This window comes from Saccoglossus kowalevskii, chromosome 3 (genome assembly GCF_978046115.1).
Source record: "Saccoglossus kowalevskii chromosome 3, keSacKowa6.1, whole genome shotgun sequence".
NCBI lineage: Eukaryota > Metazoa > Hemichordata > Enteropneusta > Harrimaniidae > Saccoglossus > Saccoglossus kowalevskii.
Genome location: NC_140643.1, coordinates 45703596 through 45722357, shown reverse-complemented (window position 1 = coordinate 45722357; position 18762 = coordinate 45703596). Strand labels below are relative to the sequence as shown.

General features: G+C 33.2%; 2 protein-coding genes and 1 long non-coding RNA gene across 3 annotated transcripts in view; 2 read left to right on the top strand and 1 right to left on the bottom strand.

Annotated features, from left to right (window-relative positions):
* LOC102805687 (uncharacterized) overlaps positions 1-3752 on the top strand; it is an 88473-nt gene extending 84721 nt beyond the window's left edge. The window contains exons 27-29 of the mRNA XM_085497534.1: positions 163-297; positions 664-803; positions 925-3752. Coding sequence (XP_085353660.1) covers positions 163-297; positions 664-803; positions 925-1089 — 440 coding nt within the window. The 3' untranslated portion in view covers positions 1090-3752. The remainder of the gene's footprint in view (positions 1-162; positions 298-663; positions 804-924) is intronic.
* A 2159-nt stretch (positions 3753-5911) lies between these two features.
* LOC144343246 (uncharacterized) lies at positions 5912-6721 on the top strand. The gene has a single exon (XM_078005942.2). It carries the CDS (start codon positions 5912-5914, stop codon positions 6719-6721), a length of 810 nt encoding a protein of 269 aa, XP_077862068.2.
* A 4515-nt stretch (positions 6722-11236) lies between these two features.
* On the bottom strand, positions 11237-17165 carry LOC146748020 (uncharacterized). Its single transcript, XR_014928915.1, has 2 exons — positions 17015-17165; positions 11237-11407 (listed from the first exon to the last, which is right to left on the bottom strand). It is a non-coding gene; the product is annotated as an uncharacterized LOC146748020 (long non-coding RNA).
* Positions 17166-18762: the final 1597 nt, after the last annotated feature.

Sequence of the window (18762 nt, the reverse complement as noted above, 5' to 3'; positions counted from 1 at the left end):
GCGTACACTGCATGGGCCACTACAGGAACTGTAAGGTAATATTGTGCAGGACGTATCATGTACAATTACATATATAATATAATGCAACATCTAACACGTAATTACCATGAATCTGGAATAATATTATCTAAATTATTTGCTCCTCAATTTGGATTGTGGCAGCTAATGCAGAAATGACTGGGGAAATTAAATTAGTTCTGCGGAAAGACAGTAGAACGGAAGGAGACACGTTTTATGTAGAAATTGTGCAAGCCAGAAAAATAACATACAAGTTCAAAGTAACAGATCACCTTCCAGGTTAGTATGTCCAATACACATAATACGTTAAAGCGTGGTGGTCGTCGCGCAGCGCGTGTTCGAAGTAAACAACAATGTATACGTCGCTATGAGTCCCATATCGAACAGGACGCGACACGACGACTACCGCCCTTTAATATAGCAGCAAGGCAAATATAGATGATAAATGTTTTAAGTAAGTCTCTACGTATAGATATGTTGTTCGTAACATTGCATGTCTGCATCCACACAGTGTCGATGAAATAAACCTACACGCAAATGCCTTCCGAGATATCGTTGAGGGAAGGAAAGCCATTATAAAATTACTATTCCCTCTAAGGAATGACACGTCCAACAAATCAAATGCAAGTTTTCATATTTCTTCAGATTTGTATGTCAAGGCATATCTTATCGTTGGCAATAAACGAATCTCTAAGAAGAAAACAAGAATATGCAAACATGATTTAGAGCCGACATTTAGTGAGACATTTCAGTACAATACAAACGTCAAAGGACTAGCATTACAGGTATTTTACAATCATTTCTATTTGTTGAATGACATTTAATATTCGATGCATGTGAAATTTATGACATTATAATAAGATAATAATAATAATACAATACTTGGCATGTTACTTTTTTTATCAGATAATGCTGTGGGCGGATGGGGGAAGATTTGGTCGCAACTTATTAATAGGCGAGGCATTGGTATGGTTGGATACGGTTAATTTCACTCAAGGAGCAGTAGATGGATGGTACAAACTTTTTCTTTCCCCGTTGTCTCCGTCAAAATCAACAGTACGTACACCGTAACAGTGCTCCAGTTTCGATATTGGTAGGGTTAACTGCAACGATCTTGAGATCTTCATTCAGCGGACACAACAATTGCCATTGGTTTGAATAAAACAAAATGATTACTAAATAAATATGACGATAGACTGTAAAACTCACTAACAGGATATGACGTACGCTTCTGCTGGGTGTCACGACTTAGACTAGCATCGTGGATTGCACGAGTTCACATGACACCCGTGTCCCATGTGATTCTCCATTGGTTGGTACGGTGACGCATACACAGGACCCTCATATTTCGTGGTTGGTCATTGCCTGATTGAGTGGTACAACATTATTATTGAGAAAATCAAGCAATTCAATCACTCCTTCAGAGTTACATTAAGCACAGGAGCGTCCCGTGAGCCGTTCGACTAAAGGACTCTCTGTGACAACACGTGGTTCCTCATTGGATGACTGTTTTATCATTATTATCATTCGTCGCCGGTTGAAAACCCGATGCAAAAAAAACAAAAAACAAAAACATTACGTACGATATTGTAAAAACAATGATACACGGCGAATATGAGGTTCGACGATTTATTCTAAGTACAAATATTGTTTTGACTGAAAACAAACATTCAACACATGACCACTATCCTGTACGAATCAGGCAATATCTATTCTTTGAAGATTACGGTATAAATATGTGTGTTACTACATTATGAACGCATTGAAAACGGGTAATACATGCTGCTTTCGTTGCATTACGTTCTTGGACAGGTACTAAACTGGGTAGAATCTCAGGTCCTTGATGAATGAGATTTGAAATCGTGCTTCATAGTCACCCCGTGTTTGCCAATGATCTAGTATATATATATATATATATAACCCTTTGGGATACATTTCTGCAGTTTTTTTACAATGTTTATTATTTGTTTGGGGTTTGGGTCATCACGTTAAAACTGCCTGATTGTAAAAATAGTATTCAAAACACAAATCGCCTTACACGTTTCCATGGGAACTGGGATATTTTAGAATAGGTTATTATCTATAAATATGTAATGCGATAAAAGTAGATGATAGCGTCTTACCAGTGAAAATGGTGCTTGTTAAGTATTATCTAAATCATTTTATATACAATTGTTGCTATATCAATCCTTTTTCTTTTGAAGAAAAACCCACAAGGTTGCACCATATAGTGTTTAGCTTTAGTATTGACAATGTTTCTATTTGTATTTATTGCATGTTTCAAATGTACGAACTGGGAACTATCTGGACATTACGCAAACATGGTAAAATTTATTATAATAATAAAATGGAAATGGAATTCTACTAATTTTTGTAAACTATTGAATTATGTCGAATAATATTCATCTTCGTAAATAGTTGAATTTAAGCAGACTAATTGTAAAATTTTTGTACAAAGGTATTTCTTTTGTAAGTATCTAAATATGTGAACAATTTCAATTTCATATGTTGAGTTTATTCAAATTCTTTTACATTTACAGTTGACAGAAAATACTTACATTATCTTGATGTTTAAATGTCACACATGTATTTATTTAAAACGTGTTTTTGTTATATTGCCAAATCATTTTATTTTTTTTGTGAAATCGTTGTTTATATTTTCTTTTGTATTTTAATGTGATAAAACTGCAGTTACACAGTATTTTGATATTTTTATATTAATTTGTGCACGTGTCTGTTCATTGATGCTGCATTCATATTTCAATTTGTCATTTGGAAATCAACAGAGATGCCATTTTTAGTATTATCATGGGGCATGTAGCGTAGATTGGTAGAGATGTTTATATGTGGTTTGAGACAACTGTCAGTCCTTGAAAAGAGATGCTAACTGACTTTACAAGTCAAATAACATAATTATTCGTATATATTAAGGATTTAAAGCAACTTCAAATTTACGATCAATATTGTATAGCATAGCTCTGATGGAAAAAAGCGACATGACCAAATTTATGTAGCGCGGATTAATCCCATTCAAACCAATATGCTGCATAAATTACATTTATTTTTAACATTTAGAATATCTTGTTGATAGATATAAATTTTAGTTAACCCTTTTTATGGTAGTGTTTAAACAAAAGACACAAAGTTAGAATGCGCTTATCACACGTGTTAGCTGAACAACTCGGTATTGATGATGATTTCTTTATGTGATTCAAAATACAGAGTAAATTTAGAGTAAAGTCAGATTAACTTTGATGTTACGTGTGCAATCACAACTCAAGGTATGAATCATCATGTGTGTGATTACACTCTGAAATGATTTATCCAGACCTCAATTAACAAATTAATAGTGACATCATTGGCAGTGAAACATAGCAGCTGAAGGGAAGTATTGTTCATTTTTTTCTAAGCACATGGTAGTCACACTTGCGTTCACACAAGCATGATAAACAATGCGAGTACCGCAATACAGATATTGCATTTTATGAGACTCGCGATATATTAAAATTCACATTTCTAGTTTGTAATCAAGCATGCTGCACCCCTGCATTATTTACTCCATGGAGATTGTTTGTCATATATTCCTCATTTACAATGCAGAATTGTGACTGTATAGTTGTTTTAATTAAATAAGATTTAGGCTTCACTTCTATGCATTAATGTAATAAATGTACTGTATTGTATTCGTGTAAATATGATAACCAGCAATACGTAAATAAATCTACTCAATGGCATATTATATTTCATTACAGTCTCTTATTCAATAAATCATTGTACGAGAGCGGTGACGTATCAGGGGGAAATATCTTCTCACTGGGGTTCTCCACACGTGTCAGGGGGGAATAGCGTCTCGTCTCTTTATCGCGTCCCCTTGAGGTACGGGATCGGGAAAGTCACTTATACTTTACAGTCAAATAAACACACACAACGAAATACGTTTCAACTCTCGTCTTAGTCGGTCGGTCGAGCACTCTATAAGACACAGCGCCCTGGGGAGAAGTCCCCAAGACTATCGCAAGGCTGACCCAAGACTCTCTCTAGCCTGCGTCAAGACTCGCCCCAAGACTCTCCAGGACTGGACTGCGTCTCTCGTGGTGTACTCGCCAAGACTAACTAAAACAACTTTATTCATTTTCAAAACATTAACCAATTACAAAGCAGTAAAAAGACTCTAGGTCGTAACCTTCAATCATAAAGCCAATCACACTAAGTACTGAATACGTCATATATTTTGATTAATCGTTCTCTACATTAATAACTACGAATACTAACTGCCAGAAATAGTAGTCCGAATAGCGACGGTTATCTCGTAATTAGTTCCAAATCACTGAGTCGAGTTCCGTCCAAAACCTCACATGGCCTAAACGGTGCCAGACATAACACAGCCATTTGCTAATAATCAGCTAATTAAGTCGATTAACAGATACGCAAAAACAAATTCATCATAGACGCCCCAATCACAAACTAGAACTTCTTTTATCAAATACTCACTATGAACGGTTTTTTGACATCAACTTATTGTGAATTCCCATGTATGCCATTCTTGGAATTTGTTGTGGTGATATATTAGCGGGAAGGTAATGATATTATAATGACGCCATACACAATCTAGATCCAAAGTCGTCATCATTAATAATCAATGTACATGCATGGCCACAAAAGAACATACACATTGCTGAACAACTGACAAACACAGAAGAGTAACAGACAAATATATAGACTGCAAGGCATACAGCGAATAGTCGTGAATATCGTGAAAATTTACATCTTTTGAAATATATATATAAAGTATATATTAATAATGATGTAATGAAAAAAGTGTTACATTTTAGTATTTTCAAACTTTCATGTTTATTATTAGACGCTAGTCAGTAAAAGCTCGAGGAGAGGATAGACTTGGATGACCAACCTACACAAAGAAATTTAAAAAAAATAATCTCAAAAAAATATTTCTAAACCATATAAGATTAAAAAAAAACTTGTTAAAAAAACATCTAGACCTATAAACTTTTCGAAAATTATATTAAATAGTCAACCTGATTGTAAAAAATAAAAGACATTTTAACAAAATAATGAAAATAAATTGATCAACAAAATAATATCTGCTCTGATCAACTTTATGAATAAATGCTAAATAAGTAAATGTTTTATCTACAAGCAAGACATAAATAGAACCTCTTGTACAGTAGAACTATCGACCAATATTTGACCTATAACCCTATGTAAATGTCACGCGTTCGTACACGATACAGAGCCTTATCTTTGCTTACAATATTAGATTATGGACGATCATCCTGCGCCATACTAATCACAGGGGGAAAACAAAACATGCACATATTTAGTTTAGCTGCCGAAAATCATATCTCAAAATACAAAATGTTTGTCCAACCCAGTTACAAGTGGTGATAAGACACAGGAATATTTGCAAATGTCGACCGGTTACATATAAATCATACATTATCGAACGTCTCACTAAATTTTGATGGTGATGTTCCATTGCAAGGCTTCAATTATATACTTAGGATGAAATAATAATACGTCACTGTGTGGAACACTAGTCGGACTAAAAAAATCGCCATTTTTAAATTTAACACAATTCCTTCACTCTAAATCTGACTTCATTTAAATCTAAATTTATACACATGTATGTGTCCTATTTTAAATAGCTCGTCCTCTCACTCTTGATACATGTTCGGCGACGTAGAATTAAATCCAGGCCCTCCAAAAAGGTTAAAGCGCGGTGGTCGTCGCGCAGCGCGTGTTCGAATTCAATGTAAATAAACAATGTATTTTACACGCTTTGTTATACGTCGCTATGAGTCCCATATCGAACAGGACGCGGCACGACGACTGCCACGCCTTAAAAGAAGGACAACAAACTATAAAAGAAATCATGACTTTACGCAGTTCAGCGGTATCTACCCGTCATAAACTTGACGACACCTCGGACAACAATGGTGCTACTGGCCGTGAAAACCGTGATGTCAGTTGTGAAGCCAGTGGTGGAGCGTTTAATTTAGCGGATGTCATGGGTGAGATACGTAACCTGAGACATGAAATTACAAATAGTATAACAAAAATGAATGATGGAATGAAGATTCTATCCAACGAAGTAAGAGATGTTAGTAGCAAAGTGAATGACAATAGTGAACAAGTGTCATATTTACAGGGAGAGAACGAAAGGCTCAGTGATCGTTCAAGTTGGTTGGAATCGGAGCTTGATAACATGAAGGCACAAATGAAACGTAATAACCTCATTTTCTACGGAATAGAGCAAAGCAGCAAAGAAACGTGGGATGACACAGAGAAAAACGTAAAGAATTTTCTCCAGGAGAAGTTAGGTATTGCAGACAATGAAATTGAATTCCAACGTGTCCATCGTCTGACGTATTCACGTACACAACCTAAGCCTATTATAGCAAATCTTCTCAGATATAAACAACGTATGATGGTAATCCGGGCTGCAAGTAAGTTGAAGGGCACTAGTTTCCGTATTGGTGAAGATTATACGCTAAAGGTGAGAGAGATTCGGAGAAAATTAGGAAAGCATGCTGATAAGGCAAGAGATTCGGGTAAAGCAGTGAAGTGTTTATATGATAAGATTAAAATTGATGATGAAATATTTATTTATGATGAAAATCAAGATACCATTCGTCCATTGTGTCCAGGAAAGAAGAGAGAAGAACGAAATGATAACAGATAAGACATTGGCCAGGGCCAAAACTAATAAAACAATTCTGAGCAAGTAAGGACAGACTTTTATTATCCTTTGTTTCGCGAACCCCCGAATGAACAGGAGCCGAAAATGGAATAAAAATAAAATTGTAAGTGCAAAAAATTGCTAAAAAAAATATTTTTATCTTCATTTTTTTCCACCCGCCGCATAACAAATCCAAGTTGCATTTTCGTGGGAGTATCATGATCAAAGTACCGAAGTCTCGCGCAGATGAGAAACAAGGTTATACATGGAATAACATTTAATTTCATTTCTTTTCCCCGATCAATGATTTCACCCACAATTCTTTGAGAATCACACAAATCTAAAAAAATTGCCTTATAAAAACTCAAGAAACAAGGAATAAAAAAAGTCTGGCCTAAATACATTTTTCAACCAAATATTTAGCTCCAGATTATCGTTTTTAGCTTGGAATGTAAATGGGCTTCTTGAAAAGCTGGATAATGTACAATTCTGTCAATACTTGGAGTCATTTGATATAGTTTGTCTTACTGAAACTTGGATTAATAAGCAGTGTGACACAAAGTTAGATGGTTTAAAAATATAAATGCTTGTAATTTTGATGTAAAGTGTCTTTCCAGTCAAACACACAATTTATGTTTGTGTTTGTTAACTAGAAATAACCAACCTATAGTATTAATAGCAAATGCTTATAGACCACCAACGGGGTCACGTTTGTTAGGAGTTCAAAGGGTCCTTGCGTTCAAAGGGTCCCATGTCCCAATGAACAGAAGCTTAGGTGGTACTGCATAGGTACTGTCTGATAGCATATTTAATTCATGTTACTGCCTGCTCACCACAAATGCAGGCGTTTTACACATAAACTTCACTTTCTGAGGTTGTCTAAAAGAAAGATAAATGAAATTTGAAGACATTTGAAAAGAAATATGAATACTTATACAAAATCAGTTAATGTTAACTATGTAAATTAGACAATTTCCATATTCATTCTTTAGTAAATTGGGATTATCTCATGAAAACTCAACGGATTTGAACCAAATTTGATACGGGTGCTCATTGATGTTATTTGCAGGCATTATTACTATTGGGTAATTTACATATGCAAATTAGCATATTTGCATTTTTTCACTAAGTTTGGATTCATTCATCAACACTGAACAGATTTGAACTAAATTTGGTAGGGATATACATTGGCATCATTTCTATAGCCCCTACATTTAGAGATAATTTGCATATGTAAATTGCCTCATTTGCACATTACTAAATATGGATTATCTCAACAACTCGACAGATTTGGACGAAATATGATAGGCACATACATTGATGCAGTCTGCATCCATACTACTAGTGGTAATTATCTGAATATGCAAATTAGAATACTAATGATTGTTTAATTTCATGAAAAATGGTGAATTATAAATGTTTCACCCATTTTCTAGAGATAAACTATGCATGAAAAACATATCTGAATATTTTATTTTAAGTATATCAATGAGCTAACTAGAACAATCTTGAGTTTTGACATATTTGGTACAACTGTAATTTTTTGAGCTTCAGTACAAGATTTTTATTTCTGGTCTCAATACCCTTTCTAAGATTTGTTAAACGTTCGATATTACGAGGTTTTAGAACGCCAAAAAATGATGCTTTTTAACTTCGTTGAAAAATAAGAATTTCAATGTAAACTTATTTATGACTAATATTAGTAGACAGTTATTGAAATCTTCTATTACCTAACTAAGATATTACCAGTATACTTTTGAATGTAAATAGGATACTTTTGAACTTCCATTTATTTCTAATTAATATTAGTAGACATTTATTGAAATCTTCTAATACATAACATTACGATATTACGAGTACACTTTTGAACGTAAATAGGATACTTTTGAACTTCCATTTATTTCTAATTAATATTAGTAGACATTTATTGAAATCTTCTAATACATAACATTACGATATTCCTAGTATACTTTTGAACGTAAATAGGACACTTTTGAACTTCCATTTATTTCTAATTAATATTAGTAGACATTTATTCAAATCTTCTAATACATAACATTACGATATTACGAGTATACTTTTGAACGTAAATAGGATACTTCGAACTTCCATTTGTTTCTAATTAATATTAGTAGACATTTATTGAAATCTTCTAATACATAACATTACGATATTACTAGTATACTTTTGAACGTAAATAGGATACTTTTGTACTTCCATTTATTTCTAATTAATATTAGTAGACATTTATTGAAATCTTCTAATACATAATATTACGATATTACGAGTACACTTTTGAACGTAAATAGGATACTTTTGAACTTCCATTTATTTCTAATTAATATTAGTAGACATTTATTGAAATCTTCTAATACATAACATTACGATATTCTTGGTATACTTTTGAACGTAAATAGGATACTTTTGAACTTCCATTTATTTCTAATTAATATTAGTAGACATTTATTGAAATCTTCTAATACATAACATTACGATATTACGAGTACACTTTTGAACGTAAATAGGATACTTTTGAACTTCCATTTATTTCTAATTAATATTAGTAGACATTTATTGAAATCTTCTAATACATAACATTACGATATTACGAGTACACTTTTGAACGTAAATAGGATACTTTTGAACTTCCATTTATTTCTAATATTAGTAGACATTTATTCAAATCTTCTAATACATAACATTACGATATTACGAGTACACTTTTGAACGTAAGCAGGATACTTTTGAACTTCCATTCATTTATAATTAATATTAGTAGACATTTATTGAAATCGTCTATACACAACTGTAAGATATTACGAGTATACTTTTGAATGTAAATAGGATACTTTTGAACTTCCATTTATTTATAATTAATATTAGTAAACATTTATTGAAATCTTCTATTACACAACTGTAAGATATTACCAGTATACTTTTGAATGTAAATAGGATACTTTTGAACTTACATTTATTTCTAATATTAGTAGACATTTATTGAAATCTTCTATTACACAACTGTAAGATATTACCAGTATACTTTTGAATGTAAATAGGATACTTTTGAACTTCCATTTATTTATAATTAATATTAGTAGACATTTATTGAAATCGTCTATTACACAACTGTAAGATATTACGAGTATACTTTTGAATGTAAATAGGATACTTTTGAACTTCCATTTATTTCTAATTAATATTAGTAGACATTTATTGAAATCTTCTAATACATAACATTACGATATTACGAGTACACTTTTGAACGTAAACAGGATACTTTTGAACTTCCATTTATTTATAATTAATATTAGTAGACATTTATTGAAATCGTCTATACACAACTGTAAGATATTACGAGTATACTTTTGAATGTAAATAGGATACTTTTGAACTTCCATTTATTTATAATTAATATTAGTAAACATTTATTGAAATCTTCTATTACACAACTGTAAGATATTACCAGTATACTTTTGAATGTAAATAGGATACTTTTGAACGTAAATAGGATACTTTTGAACTTTCATTTATTTCTAATATTAGTAGACATTTATTGAAATCTTCTATTACACAACTGTAAGATATTACCAGTATACTTTTGAATGTAAATAGGATACTTTTGAACTTCCATTTATTTATAATTAATATTAGTAGACATTTATTGAAATCGTCTATTACACAACTGTAAGATATTACGAGTATACTTTTGAATGTAAATAGGATACTTTTGAACTTCCATTTATTTCTAATTAATATTAGTAGACATTTATTGAAATCTTCTAATACATAACATTACGATATTACGAGTACACTTTTGAACGTAAACAGGATACTTTTGAACTTCCATTTATTTATAATTAATATTAGTAGACATTTATTGAAATCGTCTATACACAACTGTAAGATATTACGAGTATACTTTTGAATGTAAATAGGATACTTTTGAACTTCCATTTATTTATAATTAATATTAGTAAACATTTATTGAAATCTTCTATTACACAACTGTAAGATATTACCAGTATACTTTTGAATGTAAATAGGATACTTTTGAACGTAAATAGGATACTTTTGAACTTTCATTTATTTCTAATATTAGTAGACATTTATTGAAATCTTCTATTACACAACTGTAAGATATTACCAGTATACTTTTGAATGTAAATAGGATACTTTTGAACTTCCATTTATTTATAATTAATATTAGTAGACATTTATTGAAATCGTCTATTACACAACTGTAAGATATTAGGAGTATACTTTTGAATGTAAATAGGATACTTTTGAACTTCCATTTATTTCTAATTAATATTAGTAGACATTTATTGAAATCTTCTAATACATAACATTACGATATTACGAGTATACTTTTGAATGTAAATAGAATACTTTTGAACCTTCATTTATTTATAATTAATATTAGTAGACATTTATTGAGGGCACTTTTAAACATCATGTTTTATAAATTATTGAACTATTCGTGAAGTAGACGGGGAAACAAAACAAACACCTAAAATGTATCATTTGAGAAAATCATTTATTCAAGTTAATATTAAACACACATTTGCAAAACAAAACAATAATATCAGGTTGCATGTATGCAAGGTTCAGGAGGGTCAGGACCTGACAAATTTCCACCAATCCGGTCTTCATTACAACTCCTTAGTTAATTGGTGTATTGCATTTATCCTGTGAATAAAAAGAAATGTACAATAAACCTTAATTTAAACCGTACAGAAATATACTACAACATTTTATTTTGGGCCAGCTTTCTTGAGAAGTAAATATATAATATAAAACGTGCAATATATATGCTCCTAATGCGGATATCAGAATAGCTTGTTGACATACGGTTACTGCATATCTACTACTTAAATATTAAGATTAGTTATCAAGGTACAACTGGAACAAGAATTTATTCATACAAAAAAGTTATGAGTTAAAGTGAATTAATTATGCACAGATTGACACCAACAACTACCGGTAGTTAGATCTTATATAAGTGCCTTAAATTATCTGTGATTTCATCCGATTATTAGAAATATATTTTTCAGTGTTCTGGGTTGTATGTGACGATTTTGTTTTAGGATATTAGCACCAGAAGAATTCATTATAATGCAAATTTTCCTGATTAAATATGAACAGACTTGTAACAAAACCATCGTTTGTCCCATACTATCCGATTGCCGAGTTTTGTCTGAATATGATCACTGGTTCTAGATTTATATTTATTTATTTCACCAGTATACAAACAAAATATTTACATGTTCATGTACGGGACAAAATTGTATAATACTGGTGGGGACCAAGGATATAGTCCACATGGACTAGTATAGTCCATGGCCCTTAATATTAAATAAAAAAATTAAGTCGTCATAAAAGTCACAGTAAACAAACAAACAAAAGTAATGAATTAAATAAATGAGATCAACCAGTAAATAGTATAACCAATCATCACAATGAATGAATGATATTAAAATTATTTAATAAGAGTATTTCAAATTGGCATACTTTTAAAATGAATATGCTCTATGTACATAGATAAATATAATTCACTGAGAAGCATTTTCTTCAGCTCTTGTTTGAAAATGCTTCTACTGCCCATGCTTTTTAGGGTTGGGGGGGGGGGCAGAGTTCAGATGTTTAATAGTGGCGTATTGAAAATTATGCTGTGTAATGGTTAAACACATGTAAGGGACAGTGAAGTTACCAGTAGCACCAGACGTGGTTGGATAGGGATGATAAATGTGCTGGGGGAAATAATCGCTGACACCATGGACAAATCGATTTGTTTTGAGGTCAAAATTTGTAATTGTAATTTGTTATTTATTCATTTAAAACAGTACATTCATAAATGGTTTTTCATGCACAGCATATAGATATAAAATTTAACATACAATTGAACAATCCACTGCAAAAATGACGAGAACACAATAAAGAAATGCATAAATAGGGTATAAAATAAAATGACTACGAAATAATATGATAACATTACAATTAAAAACAAGTCATTGAAAATGAAACAGTCCCCGTTAAATTTTTCAAAGTTCTCCTTGTGCTCGTCATATTAAAGCGGAGGGGTTGTCGCGAGCGTGTCCTTGAAACTTGAGTTCCAAGTGGAGTATACAACAGATTGTTTATTTACATCAAAACACGTGTTTCGTGTAGTAGTAATATGGCCAAAAATAAAAACAGTTGTTATTCGGCCATCTTTGATCTGATCATGAAACACACTTGATATGTATGATGTATGCCAAATACGAATAAAAATGGTACATAAATTGTGGAAATATAGTAGTTAGGCCAAAAAGTCAGATGGCTGTCAATCGGCCATCCTTTACCAGATTTTGAAAACAAATTGTTAATGACATGCATCCTAACATGTATAAAGTACATGTACATGTATGTGCAAAATTTGAATGAAAACTGACAGAGCACGTCCAAGATACCGCATAAAAAAAAAGATGCCTGCCAGTCGACAATCTTTGATCCAATTGCGAAATTAATCGTCATGGACATGTATTCTAATATGTATAATCTATGTACCAAGTTTGAATGACAACTGACAAAGCATGTCCAAAATACAACATTTTCAGAAAACAAGATGGCTGCCAGTCGGCCATTTTGAATCGAATCACGAAACCACGGCATGTGCATATGCCCCACATAAGGTACTAGGCACATGCAAAGAATGAACGGGATCAGTCCACAGGATTCTGAAATATGACTCTGGACAGAGGGACACACGGACAGACAGACGGACGGACGGACACACAGATGGATGAATGGACGGACAGACTCAGGAACTCAGGGACGGCCAGAGACATGTATCCTAACATGTATGATCTATGTACTAAATTTGAATGAAAACTGACAAAGCATGTCTAAAATACAACATTTTAAAAAAACAAGATGGCTGCCAGTTGGCCATCTTTGATCCAATTGTGAAATAAATCGTCATGGACATGTATCCTAACATGAATAATCTATGTACCAAGTTTGAATGAAAACTGACAAAGCATGTTCAAAATACAACATTTTCAAAAAACAAGATGGCTGCCAGTCGGCCATTTTGAATCGAATCGCTAAACCACTGCATGTGCATATGTCCCACATAAAGTACTAGGCACATACAAAGAATGAATGGAATCGGTCCAAGGGATTCTGAGATATGACTCTGGACGGACGGAGATCGAATTATAAGTCCCCGTTTTCGGACTTCGTCCGAACGGGGACTAAAAACATAGTCCGAAAAAAAATGATAAAATGCATAAATGGGGTAAAATATGAATTTACAACAAAGTGGTAAGATAAAATTATACAATATTGTTAGCAGCTGTAGTAATAAGTGAGAATTCAAAAATATAATTTTTCAACATATATGATTGTGGTTTTTAACAAGAAGTCGAAAATATCACTTTTACTAAAAATGATAAAAATATTCATCAAAATTAGAGAATTGAAGTGTCATCATGAAATGAACAAATTTGAGAGTGGTCCACATGTAGTACCTATATATGTAATATCAAAGTAATTAGACTTGTGGTTTTTAACAAGAAGCCGAAAATATCACTTTTTACCAAAAATGACAAAAATATTCACCAAAATTAAAGAATTAAAGATATCATTACAAAATGAACAAATCTGAAAGAGGTCCACATGTAGTACCTATATATGTAATATCAAAGCAATTGGACTTGTGGTTTTTAACAAGAAGTCGAAAATATCACTTTTTACCGAAAATGGCAAAAATATTCCCCAAAATTAGAAAATTGAAGATATCAATACAAAATGAACAAATCTGAGAGAGATCTACCCAAAGTACATATACACCAAGTATAAAAGCATTCAGGCTTGTAGTTTTCAAGAAGAAGTAGAAAAAGTAAAACATTGATAAGGACGACGGACGGACGAAGACGGACAATCACTTATATGATAAGCTCCGCTCGACAAAGTCGACAGCGATGCTAAAAATCATCCCCCCTTTTCATACAGACTGCTCAAAATTTAAATCCCTTTCTGACCGCACATGTATGTGTTGCATCCGGTTAGTTATACATGTACAGTTTCCAAATAAATAAAACGCTATTTACTGGTAATGGTGATTTTGTGTGTTAAGTTCAATAAATCACTTTGTTCAAATGTCTTCATATGTAAATAAAACAAAAAAACCATCAGAGATGGTTGATTCCCAAACTGTTCATGGAAAATTGGAATCATTCAGTTACAACTTTGGGTACCTTACACTGCTATTACAGTGACTATAAGGCAGTGTATGCTATTTTTGAATCTGGTTGATTACACTGAACAAATCTGTATGTAGTTGCTAGAAATTTTTGAACTCTTTGTTCTTGCAATTAAAGTTAAACACTGAAAAGCTTTAGTGTGAATGGAGAGAATTTGTAAATTGAGAGCAACAGTTTTAAAAATAAGCGTGACAGTCAAAAGTCAGCATAGAAATGCCAGACACAATTTGGTCTATATAAGCATTAATATATGCAAACGTATGCAAATTAGCACACACACAATATGTTGTCAGAACCAGAACCACAAGTACACTAACCATACCAAGTTTGGAGAAGATCAACATAGAAACACCAGATACGATTTCGTCCACAAACATTAATATATGCAAATAATATTCAGATATGCAAATTAGCACACACAATATATATTGTCACCATCGGATCAATAATTACATTAATCATGCTAAGTTTGAAGAATATCAGCCATGCCAGAGATATGACTTCATCCATAAGGATTACAATTTACAAATATGCAAATTAGCACACACACTATATGATGTCAGCACCGGACCCATAAGTACACTAATCATACCCAGTTTGGAGAAGATTGGCATAGAAATGGCAGAGATATGACTGTTCGTACACTTGTAACCACTATGCTGGACCAAACATTGTGAAAAGGGATTGTCAATGGAGTTCCAACCAATCATGCAGATAAATCAGTAACGGAAACACAGACGTGCAGATTTGCCGGTTAGAACCTTCGATAAAAGTGGTCAGGTCAATCATGAAATGTACATGATTGTTTAGACAAAACTCAATCAGATCAAAGGCCGCGCCTTTGGAGTTTAGATACATGTTTCACGGGCAGTTGGGAGATACCACTTTTATGACAGGCATGGAGATGCGCAACATGTGAGAGTTGTTTAACTTAAATACAACATTTTCTGTTTTGTATACTATGCTGTTGTAAATATGTGTTACATAATAGTGTACAGTAGTGTACGCCTGTGTTTCCTTTGCTGTATTTTTTCTCAATTTCTCTAAAAAATGTTTTTTAAGTTCACTCAAAAACACTACTTCAAAATAGTATAAATTATAATAATATGATCATACAAAATCTTGGATAAAAGAATAAAGTGTGTACAGTTTGTGTTTTTTCCCAAATTAAATTTATCATATAAAATTTACAAACAGGTTCTCATTCTTTTTAAAACAGAATAAAATAATAAATTCATAGTAAACATATTTTTTCTTTAGATCTTGACCAAATGCAGACAGAAACTGTTACATCAACAACACAAAACATATGGTAATGTTCAGTATATACTTTTATGGGGTACAAATTAAATAATTTTGAATAGGGTCACAGTGACCTTTAAATTATGATAAGACTTGTTAGTAACTCAAAGTTTGTAACTCAAACATATTTGCCCTCCTTTGGGTAGGGGTATTTCAGTGTATCAATTTATCTCGACAAGTTAATAATGCGTATCATTGTACATTCGATCAATTGGAGGCACACATGGAATGACTTGATGGGGCTTGCGTTGCCAGTCTGCTTCTAATTTTCGTGTTCGAAGCTGTACGACGCACAGGCATATTTTCAAAAATCAGATTTCTCAAAACACATTACCAAAATTACAAAAACACTGGAGACATGCAGACTGTCTATCAAACACGGATGTTTTTTACCTCCATGATCAGGATAAGTGGCGACCGACTAAACTGCGACGAGCTGTTTGTCGGCCTGAGTCACTCACTTCACTGAACGTACCCAATATTTTCGAATAGTACGGGCATATTTTAGAAGCAACATGAACAATTTATATGCTAGCTATGATTGCTGATTACATTGTATCTCCCAATTCATAGCACCCGGACTGCAGCTCACATCATCACATCACTGCACTAGTAAACGAGCACTCTGTCTCTGGCACTGGAACCAGCGTCAACTGTCCACGAAGCGATTACAATCATGAAACACCCACCTCCCATTATTTAGTATTTGTACATGTTTGTTAACAAATTGAATGCAATAACTACCCACCTTTTAGTCGCAGCGATGTAAAATAGCAATCTATGTGGAAGATTCGCGGGACGGTTCAACAGCAACAGAACGGCCATTGATTTCCGGTAGACAAATTTAAAGTTTTCCCATGATGCCATTTTCATACTCCTCAGGCTAGTAGTCAATTATCGACGGGTTTTTTTCGCACGTTTGAAGAAGTAGAACGGGGTTTCCGACGAAAAAGAGTTATTAATAATAAATAGTCTCGCTAAAATTAGGAAACGCCAACAGTATCTGTTGATAATATAAAGTTAAACAACTTCCTGCTAAAATATGAATGTAAGAGTCATAAATTAGTGAGTAATTAAGATATAAAAAATATACAGGGGAGACTTTTGAACGTAAGGGTCTTTTGAACTCCTAACACACGTTATGCTGATAAAGATTTCTTTGTTACATGTTGTCTACAAATTAGGTACGAACGTTGTCTGCAATCATGATTAGCGAAGTGTTTACATATATAGGTCTATCGACCAGACAACGTATATAATACAGTGGTGGCTGGAAGGTGGTCTTTTACGTTTGAGTACATTTTATGTATTTATTATTTGTGTATTTTGTAGTTAGGGTTTCGTTGAAACGCCATATTGTCCTTGGTCGCTTTATGTTGTGTTCTTTTGTCAATTTATCCCTATTTTTGCATATTTATCTGTACTGAGCTAGGAAGTCTACTTTGGCTATAAAAGCCTTTTGTTTTACGTTGAAGGAGGAAGACTGCAAATAGACGGTAAACTGATAGCACTATAATTTTTACCAGTATCACTGACTGGTTTATCAGTTTATAAGGAAATCAAGTTACTTGTTCTCGAGATGTGTTACAAATATGCACCCAGACTTTAATGTTAAATCTAAGAAAGATTCATCAAACCAAGCTACTTGACAAGTTTTGTCAGAACTATGTCTATTTGTGAATGTTATTCGTGCGGAATCATTCGTCAGTATAGGCGAACGTGTCTGTCAACAACGGATTGAGTGGACTCCAGAAAACAATGAAAATCCCTGCATCGCCAAAACATTTTATTCTCAATGTTCGCAAGGTGTTGTGTGAAAGGTAAACTAAGACAACAGTCACACTTTTACAACTTTCTTTATTTTAAAAGTTTACTCGTAAATGAAAATACCCGGAATTTATCTATTTTGGAATACTTTACATACTTTATGTCTGCATTATCCATAGGCTCGAAGGGGGGTGTTGTAACGCCGACAGAACTAACGAGTCCCAGTCAGGAGGATTCGTTAGCCCCTTGGTACGTGGCCTCTTCGAGCGGAAAGACTTAAACAGTTCACTCATAATAGAACTCGAAGCCAGTTTCAGTCCAGCAAATTCTGATAAAACTGGGAATAAAACCAACCGATATCCAAGAAATGTTGATATAGATTTCCCTTGATTAAACAAATAAAGGAAAAAATCGGCTACCTCACTAATAGAGGAACTTAGATGATCAATCTCCCTTCCGTCACACCAATCAGAGTACAGTTTCCATCTGGATTCGTACAACCGTCTGGTGCCGGTCACTATGTCGAAGCGAGGAACTTGGACAACTCCGCAGAAAAGCCTTGCGCTTGCACGAGTTTATCGATAGCCTCTGCGCGTTAAGATGAAATAACGCAGAGCTCATTGGTAGCGTGCCGTCTGGCTGGGACAACAGATCCGGAAGATCCGGCAGCTCCACTGGCGACTCAACTAGAAGTTCCAGCAACAACGGGAACCAGATCTTCACTGGCCA

What these genes read in the sequence shown, in the direction of transcription:
- LOC144343246 (XM_078005942.2), top strand. Translation starts at nt 5,912, where the DNA reads ATGACTTTACGCAGTTCAGCGGTATCTACCCGTCATAAACTTGACGAC.